General features: G+C 37.9%; 1 protein-coding gene across 4 annotated transcripts in view; it reads left to right on the forward strand.

The window, feature by feature from the left end:
• The first annotated feature begins 8,828 nt into the window (after positions 1-8,828).
• The window catches only part of LUZP2 (leucine zipper protein 2), a 502,146-nt gene continuing 490,862 nt past the window's right edge, over positions 8,829-20,112 (forward strand). The window contains exon 1 of one of the 4 annotated variants that reach the window (XM_058688487.1): positions 8,829-9,246. In XM_058688487.1, coding sequence (XP_058544470.1) covers positions 9,185-9,246 — 62 coding nt within the window. In that variant the 5' untranslated portion in view covers positions 8,829-9,184. The remainder of the gene's footprint in view (positions 9,247-20,112) is intronic. The other 3 variants (XM_058688484.1, XM_058688483.1, XM_058688486.1) reach the window with 3 other exon arrangements.

The raw sequence follows: 20,112 nt of genomic DNA on the forward strand, positions 1-20,112 counted from the left end.
TTCCTATAAATTTAAATTTTCATATTGTATCATTTCCCTGTAGCCTGAGCAATCAATCTTTTATTATCTGTGCTAGAGCAGATTCTCTGTTAAGAAATCTTTCCAGTTTTATTTATTTGGAAATAATCTTTATTTTGCCCTTATTTGTGAAGGATATTTTGCTGAATATAAAACTCTGGATTGACAGTTTTATAGCATTTTAAAGATATTCTTCCATTGTCTCCACTCTATTGTTTGTGTTGAGAATCTGTCATTATTGAGATTCTTTGGTGTATGGTGTTCCTATTTAAGATTTATTTCTCGGGGCACCTGGGTGGCTCAGTTGGTTGAGCGTCTGACTTCAGCCTAGGTCATGATCTCTCCATTAATGAGTTCGAGCCCCACATCATGCTCTGTGCTGACAGCTCAAAGCCTGGAGCCTGTTTCAGATTCTGTGTCTCACTCTCTCTCTGCCCCTTCCTCACTCCCACTCTGTCTCTCCCTCAAAAATAAATAAACATTAAAAAAATTAAAAAAAAAAGATTTACTTCTCTTTTTGGCAGTTTAACTAGGATATATCTAAATAAGGCTATTTTTGTATTCTGCATAAATTTGGTAGAATTTCTCAAATATGTGAATTTGTTTTTTCAACATATCTGTATTTTTGCCATTGCTTTTTTAAAAAAAATAATTTATGTCCTAATCTTTTTGTCTTATTCCTCTAGAACTCAAAATATGTTTGTTATACAACTTGATATGATACTACAGTTCACTAAATACCTGTTCATATATTTCTTTCATTTTTTTCTTTCTTTCAGATAGGATTATTTCTATTTATGTGTCTTTAAGTGCATTAACCATTCACTCTTTAGCATTCAGAATTATGCGTTTTTATTTCATATTGTCAGTTCTGGAATTTATATTTCCTTTTTGTAGTTTTTTAAAAATTTTTATCTTTTGAGGTTTATATATTTTGAGAGAGAGCGAGTGTGTTAACAGGGGAGAGGCAGAGAGAAAGGGAGAGACAGAATCCCAAGCAGGCTTTGCACTGCCAGCACAGAGCCTAATGCAGGGCTAGATCTCACAAACAGTGAGATCATGACCTGAGCCGAAATCAAGAGTCAGATGCTTTACCCACTGAGCCATCGAGGCATCTCTCTTTTTTGTAATTTAAATTTCTCTGTAGTGATTGTCTGCTAATCTCAAAATCTGTGTTGCCGAGTTCTGTTTCCACTGATTGCTTTTATGCTTGATAATGTGTATGTTTTCATGTTTCTGCATGTTTGAAATAATTACATACTTGGCATTGTGTTGGATACACTGTAGAGATTCTGAATTGTGTCCTCTTCTTTTAATGGATGCTGAATTTTCCTCTGTAGGTAGTTAGGTAGCAGGATTTTCAGAGTTGTGACATTGAGGCTTTTCTTTCCAGGGAGCAACTTTATTAGTGCTGGCACTGCTCAGTAGGGTTCTTACCGGAAGAACTGAGCTCCAAAGGCCACATGGTGTAGTTTTTTATGTATGTTTTTACTTCTTTGTCTCCCATATATGGTGACACACAAACATGCAGTCTGATTAAGTGGTCTCATGTTACAAGGTCATGAGGGATGTTGTCCTATAATGTGTATAACCAGGTTGCCTTGAGGTTTGCTTGTTTTTTCTTTCCTTAGGGAGGGGACCCTACCACAGTTAAGTTACTGGTGGTTCTTTTCATACTGTCAGGCCTTATTTATTTATTTTTACTATAAATCTGTATCAGTTTTATTCATTGTTCTAAGATTCATCTCTTATCCTTAGGCATGGTTGTTACCCCAAAAGCCTGGCCTTCTGTGAGTCTCAACTAAATACTTGAGGTGTTCATAAAGTGTTGTTGCAGCTTCTCTATTCTGTCCAGATTGGAATTCCAATGTCTCACAGTAGTTCAGAAACTCTGGTATCTGTCTTCCAGATTCACTGCAACTGCAAGTTAGCAGAACGAGGCCTTTCAGAGTCTGGTCTGGTGTATGCAGCCCAGCCCTTGGCCAAGGGCCCATGCCAAAGCCCCATGCAGTATCTTGGAGGTTTTTTGCAAAGCATCTCCTTCTCTGGCACTATTTTCTCAAAATCCTAGGAACCTTAGGAAATCGAAACTCTGATTTCTGCCTCTGCTCATTAGGAGTATTATTTTCCTGGTATGTACCTCCAAGTACCATGCTAATTAAGATGCTCCTCTTGAAAAAACTCACGTGAGCATGGGCTTGCTTCTGTGACCCTGCTCATCCTATTTCTCAGTGCTTGCCAATGTAGCAGGATTCTGGCACAGAGAGTCGTGACACTGAGGCTTTTCTTTCCAGGAAGTAACTTTATTCATGCGGGTACAGCTCAGTTGGGTTCATACCCAAAGAACTGAGCCCCGAACAACAGGTGACTTAATTCGTTATATATTTTTTACTTCTTTGTCTTCCATATATGGTAACACACAAACATGCAGTCTGATTAAGTGGTCTCATGTGACAAGGTCGTGAGGGATGTTGTCACGTATGCATATAGCCAGGTTGCCTTGGTTTTTTCAACCCCCCTTAGGGAACGGACCCTACCACACTAATAATCATCTTTTTTTGAGTTGAATATAATGTTGATGGGAAGATGTCTTTGAAAACCATATGTCTAATGTTACATACACTAAGAAGCAGGTATGCATTAAAAATCTTGGTTTAGCAATGGTTCTATAGTGAGAGATAGTCATAAAAGGGACTAAAATGGGTCTTAAATGTATCTGAAGAAGTTCACAGACACAACTGTGTGTAGCAAAAGGAAGCACACTCTTAATCCCAGAAATAAGAAATGGCATTGATGTTACAAGTTAGGTGGAATTTAACTGAATGGATTGGTTGGGCAGACCAGATTCCTTTATAAATACACAGAGAAATATGAAAATACTTTTTGAAAGACTTAAAAGTGTATACATTAAAAAATTGTGCTCATTAAGGAAGACTTATTCACTTTACAAGAGGATTAATTGGGGTCACAGTACCCTGGTGAATTCCCAGTGTAATTGTTTGCCAAAAGCAGATTTACAATGCATCGCCTACATTTGGATAAAGGGAAGGAGAGCGACTGTTCTGTGACTGCTTTGTCTATTTTTTTCTTCAAGCAAATAGACCGAGTCCCAGGGCAACTCACACAGTGATGCTAGCCAAGAGGAGGATGTGGCATTATTTCCAGGGCGACCACTATAGGGTAGAAGAGATCCCTGGGTCCTTCCTTCTTGAAGTCCCATTCCAGAGATCTTGCACTGACTTCTCACCATTTGTATGAACCAAGAGGATGGCTTATAAAGGCGGTGGGGAATTCCATATTTAATTCATATGACTCGGTTCAAAAGTACTAGACAGTATAGGATTTGGTCTTCTTGCTTTTGCTTTTCTTGTTTGTTTGATTTTGTGTGGGGCACAGACACTTGCATTGTTTTTTCCCTCTTTTCTTCCTTAGGGTGTGTTTGGCAAAAAGAAATAGCCTTATTAGAGGAAATTTCATTGTAGATAGTTTTCATTAGCAACAATAAAACAGTAAGTATGGAAATAGGAAACATTTTCAGTGAACCATGTAAAACACTTTGTTTTGTCCTTAGGTCTTTAACACTCACACCTAGAGATACCTGAAAAAAATAGTGATTGGCTTAGAATATACATACATAAAAATATAATTTTTACAGTATCCTCACCTTCCTTAGTACTGAATAAAGTGAGAAATATCCCTCTGGTTCTTAATGTATTTATAGTATAGTGAGGAACAAAAACATATAATGACAAAATGATATTAAGTACCAAGGCAATCTGGCACACATCCTAGACTCAGAAGGGTAGACCTCACCAAGTTTGTGGCATCTGGTAGGCTAGGGAAAGTATTCTAGAAAAAAGTGATGGCTTTGATGAGTCTTAAATGATTAAAGTAAGGGACAGGTAAGTGAATGAGACAACACGTCAGGAAAAAAAGAATGACATGAAACATTACAAAATCATATCAAGGAAAACATCTATCACTCTGTTTGGAGTACAATATGGAAGTTAAAGCACAGAGAAAAGGCATGCATTGAAAACATTATTGAATGTAGTTTCCTAGTTTTAAGGCATTAAAGACATTTGCAGCCAAGGAAGGTCATATTGGGGCAATGAATTTGAGGTAAATACATCTGAAAGCAGGGAACACACTTCAGATCAAAAATATAAACCCTAAATAGAGCCTGGTTACTTTATTTAATATAGTTCAATATTGGGGTGGCATAAAGAAATACATATGAAGTGATAGGACTTTGTGATTGACTCTATGTAGGAGAAAGGAGGGTTAAAAGAACGACCCCCAGGGTTGTAACTCTGATGACTGAGTTGATGAAGGCATGAGGAAATATATAGAAGGCTGATCAGAGAGGAGGAACAAAAGTTTAGTGTGATTGACTTTGAAGTATCCAGAGGAAACCTAGCTAAGGGCTCAGGGAAGAAATGTATGCTGGAGATAACATTTTTAGACTCATAATCATATTGGAGATGGTAAAAGTCATAAAAAGTGCTGTTCACCTTGGGAGGAAAATACAGAATTTTAAATGTTTATTTATTTTTAGAGATTTAGAGCGTGAATAGGGGAGGGGCAGAGAGAAAGAGAGAGAGGGGAGAGAGAATCCCAAGCAGGCTCTGTGCTGCCAGTGCAGAGCCTGATGGCAGACTTGATCGTGAACTATGAGATCACTACCTGAGCCAAAATCAAGAGTCAGATGCTCAGCTGACTGAGCCACCCAGGCACCCCAAATAGAGAATTTTAAAAGAGGAGGATCAAAGGTGAAACTCTAGCGGATATCAGAGTTTAGTATATAGGAGTAGAAAAAGAAATACAGAAATGATGAAAACATAGTACTGTGAAGGATAATAAATAGCAGGATAATTCCACAGAGGAGATTAAATGGACTTCATGAAAATTAAAACTTTTTGCTACAAATGACACAATCAAGAAAGTGAAAAGATAACCCATGGATTGGGTTAAAACATTTGTAAATCAGTTGTCTAATAAAGGAATTGTATCCAGAATGCACAAAGAGCACTTACCATTCAGAAGTCACAAATTACTCAATGAAAATAGGCAAAGAGTTTGAATAAACAAATGTCCAGAAATTGTATATGAGTGGCCAGTAGGCACATAAAATTGTGCCCAATATGATTAATCATCAGATAAATACAAATCAAAACCACAATGAGATACCACTTTACATCCCCATAAAAGGCTATAATAATAATCTGAAAGTACCAAGTGTTGGCAAGGCTGTACAGAAATTAACATGCATATATTGCCTGTAGGAATGAACAATGGTATAGCTATTTTCAGAAAGTTTGGCAGTTTCTCAAAAAAATTAAACAGTGTTATTATATAATCCAGCAATTCCTCTCCTAGGTGTATACACAAGGGAATTGGGAACAGATGTTCACATGGGAGCTTTCATATGAATGTTCATAGCAGCATTATGCAAATAGCCAGAACACAGAAACAATCCTAGTGATGAATGGATAAACAAAATGTGGTGCATTCCTACAATGGAACATTATTAAAGGAATTAAAAAGAATGAAGTACTGATACATGCTACAACACGGATAAACCTTGAAACAGGAAAGAAACTAGTAATGTAAGACCACATATGGTAGAATTCAGTTTATATGAAATGTCAAGAATTAGACACATCTGTAAAGACAGTAATTAGACTGTCAGGGGTTAGGGGAAAGTGAAAAACAAGAGGTATAGTGTGAGTGACTAGTGGGTATGGAGTTTCTTTTGGAGAGATGAAAATGTTCTGGAGTTAGATATTGGTGATTTCATAACCTTGTTGAGTATGTTAAACACTGAATTACACACTTTAGTGATGTTTTAGGTATCTGAATTAAATCTCAGTAAACCTGCTTAAAAAATAGCTACTGTATCTCCCAATCCCAGCATTTTATGGACGCCAGCCTCTTGCTGTAACTGCATTGACTTTCTTGATGTCCTTTATCCAGACTTGGGTATGGTTATTGCAACAACTTCTGCTGAGCTCAGTGTTGGGACTCAGCATAGGACACGTGGTTTCAGCTAAGTGAAACTGCTGTCTGCGCTGCTGCATCTTTAAAATTCATATGCCTGTTCTCTGAAGCCATAAAATCAATTCTGGATTTGAGTTTTCCTGTGACAGTGTGGACAGAATGTCATGGGTGATGGAGACTTACAGTCTTGCAATTCCCCAAGAAGAAAAGACTTCTGCCGAACGGCAGATCTATACTTGAATTCAGAATATAATACTGCAATCCTCTAAATCTGCAGGAGTTTCCAAAATCTCACTTAGGCTCACCTTCCAAATGTGCTTTCCTGATGCTTGCGTGCCCTTCTAAGTTCGATGTCTTTTTTTTTTTTTCTTTTCCTACTTGCAGAAAATTCACAAAGGCCAACAAACCTTGTGGTTCTTTATTGGTCTCCAATACAGAGGTACAACATAACTGCGAGACACAGTCTAAAAAGAATTCATTCTAATACTCGCCTTTCTTGGTTGACAATCTACAGTTGTCTATTGTTTTATGTTTTATGGCTAATAAAAAGTAATGCAATTTAGGCTGGGGAAGGTCTTTTCTTACATAGGTCTGTTAAAAAAAATTTCCTTCAAAAGAAAGATTATGAAGTGATACAGCCTGAATTTGAATGCTATCTACTAACTAAGTGATCTAGTGACCTTGAGCAAGTGACTTAACCATTCTGAATCTGTCACATCAACTGCTAAAGAGGAGAATAATGGAAATGACTACTACATTTGGTTCATAATTAGGACCACAAGATAATGAACTCAAACTTGTTATGTAAACAAATATGTGTTCCACAAGTATGAGCGTTATTTCCTAGTATAGTTTTTTTTTTTTATTACTAAGTAGTCATAGGCTTTTGTTGAGTATACAACTCAAATGTTCACCTTTCAAACTAAGCAGGAAATCTATTGTTAGATAACTCTGGCAGGAGCAAACTGAAATACATCTTTTCCTTTGGAGTCAGAGTTCTGTTTTAGCAGAGTGGAGTGCAATTTTTCTTTGTAAATGACATGTTATTCACATGTGAGTTGATTTTATATATGCCTGGTTATATCTATTGTGAATCCTATTGCCCAAGGGACTGGTACCCAGCTTGCAAAAGTTATTATTCATCTATTTTAGTAGTCTGAGGTTTTAAAGCAATATGTGTCCTGTATAAATGTCTTAAACCTCAATCCCATTAAAAGCAAAAACAAAAATCAGTAAGATAGATGGTTAATCTTTAAACTTATATCCTCTTTAAAATAAAGCTTTTTAACAACTATTTTTTCCTACAAATCATGTTTCAAAAATTAGATTAAGGGGAGGCTTCATCTAAATTTTACTCTAGGGGCGCCTGGGTGGCGCAGTCGGTTGGGCGTCCGACTTCAGCCAGGTCACGATCTCACGGTCCGTGAGTTCGAGCCCCGCGTCAGGCTCTGGGCTGACGGCTCGGAGCCTGGAGCCTGTTTCCGATTCTGTGTCTCCCTCTCTCTCTGCCCCTCCCCCGTTCATGCTCTGTCTCTCTCTGTCCCAAAAATAAATTAAAAAACGTTGAAAAAAAAAATTTAAAAAAAAAATAAATTTTACTCTAAGTGTCTTGCCCCTGAAAAAACGGAATGTGAGCTGAACGCTCTGGATAGGAACTGCAGTTGACCACCTGACCTTTGCCCCATGGGGTCTTTGGTGCACTCTAGCTGTTAACTGAACATCAGCTTTGTGTTGATCACTGCAGTACTTGTACCAGGTGTAATGTTCCAGGCAACAGTAGGGTTTGCTTAAGATTTAAGACAATGAAATTCTTTGTTAAAAAGAAAAAAAAAAATATCCAGCCTAGATCTTACTGGTCTTCAGTTACCTCATTTCTATAATAGGGACAATATTAATTTATATTTCTCTAGGATGTCTCTGGTGAAGATCAAATGTGTTAATGTATAAAGAAGTACTTATAAACATTCAACCAAGAAATACTGTTGGAATATCAAAAATAAACCATGTTTTAAGGACCCTAGAGTGAGCATCTCAGTTGAAGTTGGCTGTTTTTTTTTTTCAGAATTGCTTTTACAGAAATATTATTTTGTATTAGTTTCTAAATTTTTTCTCATTTTCCAAAATAAAGCTTAATATCAGATGTTTATTATAGAAAATATGAAAAATATATTAACAAATGACAGAGTCTTCTGTCTTCTGATACCGCCACTTTGAGTTAATTACTGTTAGCATTTTGATGAATATTAGTTATGTGTCCTCACCTGAAGGAAAGGACCCCTTCAGGTGAGTGAATTTGGGCCACCAACTCCAACCCCACTGTCAGCTGCTGGTACAAGGGGACAGCTTGAAATTGGAGGAAGGTCAGAAATCTTCAAAACCACAAGCAGCAGACGTCCTAACTGTCCCGAAACCTCTTTATATTTATATCCACGTTTGCGGCCAAAGAAGCTGGCAGTGGCATTATGGGCTCAGGGTGCGTTTCTGGACACTGCTCACTTCTGCTTCTCTTCAGTCTGCATCAGGCTAATCATTATGCAATTCTAATTAGAATATTTTAAACACTCTTCAGAGCGACGTTTTTCCAAACACTGTGTAATCAGGTGAGGGACACCTGCTTGCGAGTCTGAGCGTGATGGTCTTTCCCAGTGAATTCTGTCTCACATCCTGCCGAGTACTCAGGTTCAATTACTGGAAGGTTAGATTTCTCTCCTTGCCCCCCATCCCTGCTCCGCCCTTCCCCTCCCTCCCTTTCCCCGTCCTCAGGGGAAGGGGAATAAATGGTCAACCCCAAGAGGGTGTGCAGTCCGGGGAGCGGGGAGCGCAGCCCGTAGACCCGAGCACCGGGGGCCATCGCTGGGAACCCCTCCCTCTCCCCGCGCCGCCTCCAGCGCGAGTGACAACGCGCCCTCCAGGCTCGGGAGCAGCCGCGTGCCGAACAATCCCAGGCAGGGCTCGCCTCGCTGGTGACATCACTGCCGAAGATACTCCCCACTCTCTCAGTGCCTGCCTTCACGAGGCGTCCGACCGTTTGTCCGTTTCCTTCCATCCACTGCTGGAGAGGGCTCAGCGCTGCCGGGGACAGAGCCGGGCACCGAGGAGCGACAGGACCCGGAGGAGGAGGGAGAGCAAAGGCAGCGAGGGAAGGAGGACCCCGGCAGGCGACAGCATGAAATTCAGCCCAGCGCACTACTTGCTGCCTCTCCTGCCAGCGCTGGTCCTCAGCACCAGGTGAGTCCAGGAGCGTGAGTGACCTGAGCCAACGGGCGCTGTGGGTAGGGGTAAGTTGGTCCTACCGCAGGTCACCTGTCAGGGCCAAGGACAGGCACTTCAGCTCTTTGCACCTCCCGCCTAAGTTAAAGGATATCTCTGTGGTTTGGGCTCTCAGATCCTTCCGGGAGAATAGAGCCCTTTTCTAGTTATCCTAGTCCTTAGAGAAAGTCTGTGTTCTTACTGGCAAGGGAACCAAGAGCTTTCCCTTTCAAAGAAAATATGTTTCCCTCCAGCCCTAGTAGGAGCAAACAGATAACAGGCAGTAATACCAAAATTAAGGAAATGGAGAGACAAGGAGGAAATTGTCACCAGGCAGTGTATTTATATTAGAGCTGACTTAATAGCCACAGAGTGTACTTACCTCCTTCAAGTGTGTCTGATTTTAAGGTAGGAGAATAATCCTGGAGGATAGTAAACCTTGTACAAAAGTTCCTGGACTCATGAAATGGCCTGTTTTAAGGTCTTGAGGAAGCTTAGTGGTAGGCATTTTCATGTGGCTGTCCTGTGAACAGGTCTAATTAGCGAACACACAAGGCGATTAAAAGTTAGAAGGCACTCTCAGTGTGCTGATGCAGAGACCCTAGTCAGAAACAATTAAGTACTGTACTTCATCACTGGCCACTGATGGGACTTTAAGCCCCAGCACAGAGAAGCTATTTTTAGTGGAGGTTTAAAATGCAATGGTTGAAAAGAGTTTTGTGACTCCCCACTGTTGATCAAGTCCCAAAGTTGGTGATGGGCTTGCATTCTTCTTCCTCAAGAGAAGCACAAAGGTGGTCTGTTTCATTGCCCGGGACTGAGCCTTTATTCTGTATGCTCTTAACATCATATTGGCAGCAACCTCTTTCCCTTGGCTACTAGAAAATAAAATAACCCTCACAGCAAGAGCTTCGTTTCAAATCTATGTGAATGGAAACATTATCTGATTGTTCATCTGATGGAAAATGAAGAAGGGAAACAGGGTAATATCAAATTCTGAAATTAAGAATGAAAAAAACCTCATTATCTATAAAAATGAGGCAGTAAAATTCTGGATTCCATTTCTAATTTTCACATCCTCTTTCAGGTTCTTGTAACCAGACTTTCCTTTTAGAATGAAGACTGTTTGATTTAGCCTTAATCACTGATGAACTTAGTCTTTCCTTGCAGACAAAGCCAGGTGACTTTCCCACAATAAAATAGAATATGAGGTGTGTGTATATATATATATTTTTTCTTTTCTCTAAAGGTTGTTTGTCACTTCAGTACACAAAATGCAGATGGTTTTAAAATCACTTTGCTTCCCAGAATTACAGTAACTTGCTCCAATTACAGAACCCATTTTAATATTTGTGGTTAGCTTTAAATGACTCAGTGCAAATTGTACATCAGTTATTTTTTTTAAGCATCTTGCCACTTACACTGAACTCTTGTGTTGTAGTTTAATAATTGTAATTTCTAGAAAAGGGAAATTCTCAAAGTTGGACACTCAACTAGATGCCTGTCATCATATGCATAAAATAATAAATATTTAAACAATAGAAACCCTGCCTACAATGATTTTTAAAGACATTGAAAACCCCTAGTGTTCCAAAAGTACATTTGCTTTTTAAGGATGCCATAATTTAAGTGAGTCAGGAAGCTGTATAGTCTCTAGCCTCTGAAGTTTTAGTGTTGGTTACATAATACAAAGAGCCATTATCTTTCTTTTGATGGAATGGTTAATTTTTATTAGAATAAAATTTTAAAATAATCAACATTTATTACAAGAGAAATTAAAATTAGTCATTCCTAGTTTACTTTAGATATGAAACTTCTGCAGTGTTTTTTATGTAAAACCTATGTCAGGTCTTTAAATTTTCCTTCCTGCAAACTCAACAGAAAGAGCAAGCTGGGCTTAAAAAAAGTGAAACTTTTTATAACCAGTGGCGTGTCTTGTTGTGATTGTTGTGTAGAAATTTATTTTATTGGATATTCAGATTACTTTGTGACAGCAGATTTGACAGTGACTATGGTACTATCAATATGTCATTTTGCAAGAAGAGATTATGTTTTAGTGGTTTCTATCAGAAGGTCATTCTCTTTGTAATATTTAAGGATTCTTGTAGGCAATGGTTAACGTGCAGGTTAGAACGTAAACTAAATAGGTTTGTAAGAACAGTTGCATTAGTGGAGGTGAGTTTATTGTCCTGCTGAGAAAAATTGTAGCTCAGCCATGAGCACCTGGGGCAGTGGGCTTTCTAGCCAGAGACTTGTTAGTTTCTTAGTCAGTGGTCTTGTATGTGAAGCAAGTGGCATTTCACATGCTTAGGTTATGTTGAAAGCATTAGCACAGGATGGCAGTTGCTAGATATTCTTATATAGCCTTTGGATGTTATCACTTTTATTGTCAAATCTTTTCAAAGTGTGACGAATGTGGATCTGTGGCTCTTCATGCAAAAGAAACAAGCCCATGTATTTGTTTCAACATCTCTTTCTCTGGGCAAAGCTCTTTAATACCATCCTATTATATTTCCAAGAGGCTAAAGTTCAATTGTTTTATAGTAAAGGGATGTGTTCAGCAAAACACATGCTGCAAGTAGAGAAAGATCATTATTATATAATAGTTTCTCTCCACAAGGATGAAAACCCTAAAACGATTTCACCTTTTAAATAGGAATTTTTGGATAGCTGTTTTTGTTTGCTCTTCATCTTTACATCTTTATAACAACTTTAGATGCTAAAGCCTCAAAATGCCATAATTTTCACCATAGTGAACAACACTGATGCCCCTCAAGTAAAGTGAGTTACTTTATCTGTCCTGAAAAAAAGTTAAATGTTCGCCATGAACAACAACCAAGAACTGTCCTCTGTTTCACTGGTAAGCCCCATAGAGTTAAAAAGAGCCATTTAATTTTCTGTACATTGTCTCTCCTGTTTATAAAGTTCATGTAAATTCAAAACAGCAAGTTAATGTTATGAATAATGAAGCTAATGCAGAAACCCATTTAACCTGTGCACAAATAAATGTGGTCAAAGAAAGCAAACATATATTGGTTTAATAGCTTTAGAGTAGAATGACTGTACTTTTTAAATAGCTTCATTCTGTAGAAGTATTAAATTGCTATTCCAAGGCATCCAGCAATTCACTTCAGAAAGAGGTAGTATAGGTATTGAAGAGTAGGGTGAAAAAAATCTTTAGAAGTTCTTGGTGAAAAGGGACCCATGGCGTGCTGGGGAAGGCTTGTGCTTTAGTCTGCTGAACCTCTGTTCCTTTATGCTGTGATTCTACTCTTGATGCCTTTGGTTTATTGAGTTTTAAATGACTTAATGGGGAGAGAAACATGGCAGGGGAGAAGTGAAGGTCTACTGACTTCTGGTGGTTTTCCATCAAGCAAGAACTTTAAGCAGATGGTCGCTTATAGTCCTCACAATAGGAGTCACCTTAGAGGTCTCTCCTGGGCCCTCTGATCAGCAGTCACACCACATGTTTACTCTGGAATCTATTTTTAGATGATACTGTATATTGAAGATGCTCCAGGCTCTTATTTGCTCTATACCTAAATCTAATCTCAGAATCAAGTTGATGTATAGGACAAAGACTAGAATCACAATTAAAACACAATAAGCAGCTTAAAAAAAAAACAAACAACTTAAGCAAATAAATTTTTGCAGTCTTCCTTGAACCTCCCCCAAGTTGATATGAGATAATGTGGGTTTATTCTCCCAAGGCCTACACAGAGTGAGTCTTGCCACACATACCTTTATATGACCCTATGTACATTCCTTTCTGATAAGAATTACACACTTCTGTGTAATCGAATTGGAGACAGGTCTTTTCTAGGCTAAGAATTAACAAACAAATGTTTCTGACTTTTCAAATTTTAATTCTGGACCCTAGTTGCCTATTTCCAATAGCAATTTTTAAAATTACTTATTAGGGGATTTCTTTATGGATTAAATTTATTTCCCTCATGGCTAATAAGTGACCCCTCCAACATTTATGATATGACCACAATTGTCCCAGACCAAACTCCATGTGATTCAAAAGGAGGAATATGACCTACTTACCAGGAAGCAAAAATCATTGAAACCACTGAGGGGTATGTGGTTCTAACAATACTGTGTTTTCTTTTTTTTTTTTTAATTTTTTTTTTCAACATTTATTTATTTTTGGGACAGAGAGAGAGCATGAACGGGGGAGGGGCAGAGAGAGAGGGAGACACAGAATCGGAAACAGGCTCCAGGCTCTGAGCCATCAGCCCAGAGCCTGACGCGGGGCTCGAACCCACGGACCGCGAGATCGTGACCTGGCTGAAGTCGGACGCCCAACCGACTGCGCCACCCAGGCGCCCCAATACTGTGTTTTCTAAAGTGTGTGGTATGGGTGCTCACGAGCCTGTTTTGACTGACTTCTACAGGAAATCCCTTTAATGAATAGGGCTAAATCATTTAACCTCATTAAACATATTTAATACTGAGTTTTCTTCTCTGGAAAAGCAAACAAGTCCATTTGAACTTCATAACCTTCAGATGTCTTTGATGTTTTCATTATCACACATTAAAAGTGTGTCTGCAGTGTGCCAGTCATTGCATATGGCATCAGGACAATAAGATATTTAGTTCCAGATGTGTGTCCTCCTAACCCAGTCATGCACAGAAATTGTTACGGGTAAGACCAAATTGGATAAATAACAACAAGCATTTTGAAGTTCTAGATACAAATAGAGAAGAGAGTGAATAATGATAGTGGAAGAGTATCAGAAGTAACTTCCACTTTGAAGACAGTGAGGGAAGCAATATATTTTAATTTTAAAACTTGAGTATCCTGCAGCACTTGCTAACTGTGTGATGTTAGGTAAATTTCTTACCTCTCTATCTAGTTACCTCATGTAGAAAATAGGACTACTTATAGAAACTACCTGAGCAGTAAGGACTGAATGAGTTTATTTAGAAGAATTGGCCAATATTTCTTAGAACAGAGTAAGTGATCAACAGGGACTAGGCTGTGTAGGTAATACTATGTTTTAATTATTTTTAAAAACTTTTCGTATCTATGATTGATCAGGACATATCAAAATAAATGACAACTTGGATACAAGTCAATTGAATGACAGAATATGAACAAGAGTCACAGTCCTCATTTAAAAGTAGGAAAATATTGGCAAAGAAGAGAGAAGCAGTAGCAGAAGTAATGAGGATTACCTCGTTACTAGGCTGCTTCTTTCAAAAGTGTTTTGGTGGCAAAGTGCCTGGATCGTGCAGCGCACTTTGGCAAACATTGTGAAAAACTGTAGTTTATAATTTATCGTATAGAATATGTTTTAGCACAAAAGTACATATTTAGATACTTGTATATCTGTTTAAAATTTAGTTGTATATATAGCGCATCCATCATATCAAATCAAAGCCATGAGCATCAATAAAAAGATGCTTTGAAACTACATAAGAAGGATTGATGTAAAAGGTTAAACAACTTTATTTTCTACTTTTCAATTGATTTCAAAATCTGTTGATAATCTATGAAATACAGTTTCTTCTCTTAATTTTTCTAAATATATAACAGATTTTTGTCTACTGAGAACAATTTGAAAACCAGTGATACAGAAGAAACACAACTATGTCTTAAGAGTCATCACATGAGTTATTCCCTAAGCTTTTTGAAAATGACTTTAGACACCATCTAGTTTCAACTAGTTTGCACATATTTCATCATAAAGTTTTCATAGTTTTGCCAAGAAATTCTGACCACTAAATGAAAAAAAAATTTTTTTGCCATAGATTATTGTGTGTTTGTGAATGTGTGATGTCTATTAATCTAGTGAATCCTGGAAAAGGGTATGATTTGCTGCTGTGGGGAGATAATAAGGCATAGATTATTGTTAAATCTGCATCAAAGAAAGGACACACGTTTACTGGGATGTCTACGAACTTTGCTTCATAATTATAGGAAGCAAAAAATCTTAACTATCACATTCAGATGCAATCTGAAGGTCAACCAAGTAAACAGTGTGCTCTGAGAATGCTTTCATAAACACTGGGAGGCGTCATTATACCATAGGTAGTGATTGCATTGCAATTATGTCTGACTTGTTTGGTGTTGCTTTCGAGTGTTTTAATCTCTTTGAGTGTACTTTAAAGAGTTTGTTATTGGGAAACATACTGTGAATATAAGGTTGTGTTCTATTCTAAAGCCCTTCACTTTAGAGATGACAAAACTGAGGTCCAAATTGACAGACTCCTCTAAGGCTGCAGAAGGAAACCAGAACAAGGATGTAACATTGACCCCAATACCCAGTAATCAAGCTATATTTGTACAGTTGGTCCCTACAATATTATCTAGAACTATTGTAGTTATTGTGAAGTTACTCTAAAACAAATTCTCTGAGCACGTATACTCATGGTAGAACAACAGGCTTTAGTCAAAGGAAATTACAGCAATGGAGGGTTGTTTGCTTGACTATAGTCAGTTGTTTTTTGAAGAGTGAGATGGCTTAAAAAGAGATCCAGGTCATTTTCAAAACCCAGAGTAGTCATTAATGAGTTCTCACCTTGGTACACAGTTTACTTCTCAAGCAATACACCTCTAATAGTTCCTGTTGATTTTTCCGTTCTATTGCGAAGGTGATATTGTTGATGTCTTTGGGATCTTTTCATTGAATCTAGTTCCAATAAACATAGTTCCTAGCTAGGCATTTGCTTTTATATTCCTTACCTATCAAACCTATGCTGTAACTCTGTGGTATTGTTCAATGGGAAACATACTCAACTATCCTACAATGAATAGTTCCCAGATATGTTCACATGGAAATTTATGGTGAGCTTTGACACTCCATCTGGTGTTACCTGTCTCTACATTTTCATCATAGCCCGTGAGCAACTTATATAGCATTTTTAGGGTCAGACATACATATTTGTCTTTGGATAGGTTTCTTAACCATTCAGACTTTAATTTCTCATCTATAAAATGGAGAATAATACTGTCTGTCATTTAAGGCATTTAGGATTAAAGAAAATGTACTTAAGTGCTATTTCAGTGCATATAGCTGTATAGCTGTGTTCCGTAGTCTTTAAGAGATCCTAAGACATGTTAGCTATTAGTATCGATAGAGAGTACAATTCAGCGTGTTGATTTTATATTGGACACCTCAAGCAACCGACATTTAATTATTTTATCAAAATTCAAAATAAATTCCTTAAATGAATTGATTTGTATAGCCAAAACATGAAAAACATTTATTTCCTAAGATTTTGCTGGGGGTAGGCAGGGAGGAATTGAGCCCAGTGATTAATCCTTGGGGGAAAAATGGAACAAGAACATGCAATGACTTGCTGCCTTCCAAAATTGTCCTTGCATCTGAGCTAAGGTATTGCTAGGAGCTATTGAAGATTCTGGACCAGCCTTCATCTCCTATCCTTATAGGAGATGTGACTTTCTCCAGCCTATTCTCCAGAGGATTATTAGGGTTTCTAATTTCCTGTCCTTCCAACTAATATTCAGAATACTCTGAGCAGAAGCACTTAGTGAGCAAGGTTTACAAGAAGTATTTGCCCTTTCATATGGGTTAAATCCAAAGAATGTGAACTCAAACAGACTTTGGAATAGCCCCACTAGCTACTTGACTTAATGTCAATTAACAACTCTTAGTCACATTTTCCTATCAGTAAAAAAGGTGATAATAATGCTCCTCTGATTTAAGAGTATTTAATAAGATAATGTGTATAAAGAATAGTGTCTGGAACAGAGAAATTCAATATATTTTCAGTCTTATCTGACTGAAGGGGATTAGAGGAATTTTACCCTACCAGAGTGTACTTTCATTTCAGAAAGAGCGGTCCCTAATAAATACACACCTGTTGCTGGTGTGTGCAAGACAGAGGTATTGGTGAAGAGATTTTAGAGTTCAACCCTATCTTCCCTTATCACAGATGATAAAACTGAATGGAAACTTTATTTTCCTTAGGAGTTCATGAGGATGATTTGAAGCCAAAGTAAAAGCCAATTCTGGATTGTCCTATAACCAATCTCAGTTAGCAACACTGATTTAAACACCTGTAACATCCTCAAGAAAAAAATAAGGAAAACCAGTATGACCTGTCCTAGCTTCTATTTGGGGTCTGAAAGCTCCAAATTATGTTGCTAATAGTTAAACATTAAAACAGTTATTAAATTATATTACCATAATATATTAATGCCTTTAAAGGAAGTTCACGTTTCAAGTTTACCTGAGGATGATGGAATCAAAGAGATCTATCTTAAACTAGGACAACATAACAGCAACAAGCCTTTTTGACAAATTGAGGGCTCTGGATTCTAATAATTCAGTGTTCTCACATGGGGTAAGGTTGCTCCTGACCTCTGCGGAATGGTGAAGGGGCTGGAATGGAAAAGGGAAACAAGAAACTTAGCATACTAAGACTCTGAATGTGGTATGCATGGACAAAGATGGTAGGAGTGAACAAGAAAGTCCTCTATCATGTAAGCCTTCCTGTTTTCATTGTTTTTGTTTGTTTGTTACTGTTTTTTAAATGCTCTTCTCTAATGCTTACAGTCATTCATTGGTTGTCTTTGCAGTAAACTAAGCCATTAGCACTGGGCAGGGAAGGGGGCAAAAAAAAAAAAAAAAGATTCTGAATTGTAAAAGAAACAAGACAATGCATGAGAAATTGAAGTGACGTGTTGGCAAGAAGCAAATATAGTTGAGGAAGCTTTATATTGTTGAGAGCATGTAGCTTTTCCCTTCAGATGCCACAAAGTGAAATGTGAGCTCATTCTACAAACAAGTTCATATGAAAATGGGGGCACACTTTTTCTTACACTACAATTTAGAAAAAATATTGAAAAGCATCAAATCCTTTTTGTAGTAGTATGTGTCTTTATTTCAATTGGTAATTTTATACAACATGTAAGTTACAGTTTCAGCCAATAACTAATTAATTCCCTGGCAGTGTTCTAGGTGCTTACTTTGTTACTTAACCCTTCCTTGCAACTGATTTTACTTATATACCTTTATCAGGAGGGAGGCTGAGTTTTAGACACATTAAATGATTAACCTACATTCTCCCAGCTAGAAAGTGGTTAGATTCTAACCCCTTCATTCTGAGAATTGCTTTATGAATGAATTTATAGCACTGCCATAGAATTCAATTTCTGTATAAATACACAATGAAGAAAAATAATATGTGATATACAAATAAGAATGCCAAATAACTGTTTTCATGAAGTAGGACAGGCTACATTAAAAATATTCTTAAAATTACACCTGAAACTGATATGTCATGTACCCGATATACCTCAATTAGAATATATTAAAAATTAAAAGATACAAATGATCTGATATTAAGAAATCAATTCTTAAATCAGCCCAAGAAATTCATTAGTTTGAAGACCAGTCAAATTGAAGCCTTTATAATAAACACAGAAGTTTGACAGCTAACATTCCTATTTCCATGTAGAAAACATGTCTTCAGGCACCTTAGTGGCTCAGTCAGTTGAACATCTGACTCTTGATTTCTGCTTGGGTCATCATTCCAGGTTGGTGGCATCGAGCTCCACTCTTGGGTTCAGTGCTGAATGTGGAGCCTCCTGAAGATTCTCTCTTGCTCTTGCTCTCTCCCTTACCCCCTCTAACCCTCCCCAGGTTCTGGGGAGTTCTTACTCCCCAGAGTTCATGTACTCTGTCTCTAAAATAATAATAAAAACATGTCTTGAGATCAGTGTTTCTCAAAGTATACCCCTTAGCGTACCTAAATTAGAGTACCCTGGGATGCTTGTAAAAAGGCACCTTCCTGGTCACTGCCTAGACATACTAGATTAGATCCCGTAAGGAAAGGAGGAGGGGGCCAAGGAATTTTCGTTTTAACCTGGACCTCAGATGCTTCCCATGTACATGAGAGCTTGGAAAGCGCTGCTCTGCTATTTGAGAACTGTAGAGTCTCGAACATCTTGCCATCTTCAGCAGTAATGCCGTGTGCACATTGCAGCTGAAATCAGGGTGATGGAAATATGGTGATACTTTGCCAAAAACCAAAAAACAAAACACAAAAAACCTGCCTATTTTTACATGGATATAAATTTAAACTTTTTTATGTTTATTCATTTTTGAGAGAAAGAGACAGAGTGTGAGTGGGGGAGGGGCAGAGAGAGAGGGAGACGCGGAATCCAAAGCAGGCTCCGGGCTCTGCGCTGTTAGCACAGAGCCCGATGTGGGGCTCGAAGCCACAAACCGCGAGATCATGACCTGAGCTGAAGTCTGACACTTAACCATCTAAGCCACCCAGACAGCCCTACATGTATATAAATAAGTGAGTATCTTGGTATCAGTCAAGTTACATGAAAATGATTCTCTGCCTCATTAAAAAAAAATGCAAAGGGCTTAAAAGAGCTGAGAAAATAGTCAAACTAAATGATATAAAACTGTATTACATGGATTTATCAAGGAATACACTCTATTTAGAATGTCCTGGAGAGTGAGGTAAAATCTTAGAAACTCTGAAAAGAATGAAGCTTTAACTGTATCTCCTGTCGTCCTGTGTTGATCTTTTCAAGTTCTATGACAAAGATGCACTGAAAACCAGGACCTACATATAAGGCTGTGCAAATCCTTACTGTTTTTTACTTGGTGCAGGAAATTAGAGTTTTTCAGATGAAGTAGAAGTAATATTCAGCCTGACAAAAAAGGTTTTGAACCCCCCCCACACACACACACACATGCTACATTAAATGTACATGTACATGTACACACATGTACATTTCTGGATTAAGCAGAATGTACAGCTATGCTAGCCGTATTGTGGCACTTCTTTTCCACTCTACAGTTTCAGTTCTGGAATAACAAAGGAATCAAAAGATGGTATAATACGTAA

The sequence above is a fragment of the Neofelis nebulosa genome, chromosome 10, assembly GCF_028018385.1.
Source record: "Neofelis nebulosa isolate mNeoNeb1 chromosome 10, mNeoNeb1.pri, whole genome shotgun sequence".
NCBI lineage: Eukaryota > Metazoa > Chordata > Mammalia > Carnivora > Felidae > Neofelis > Neofelis nebulosa.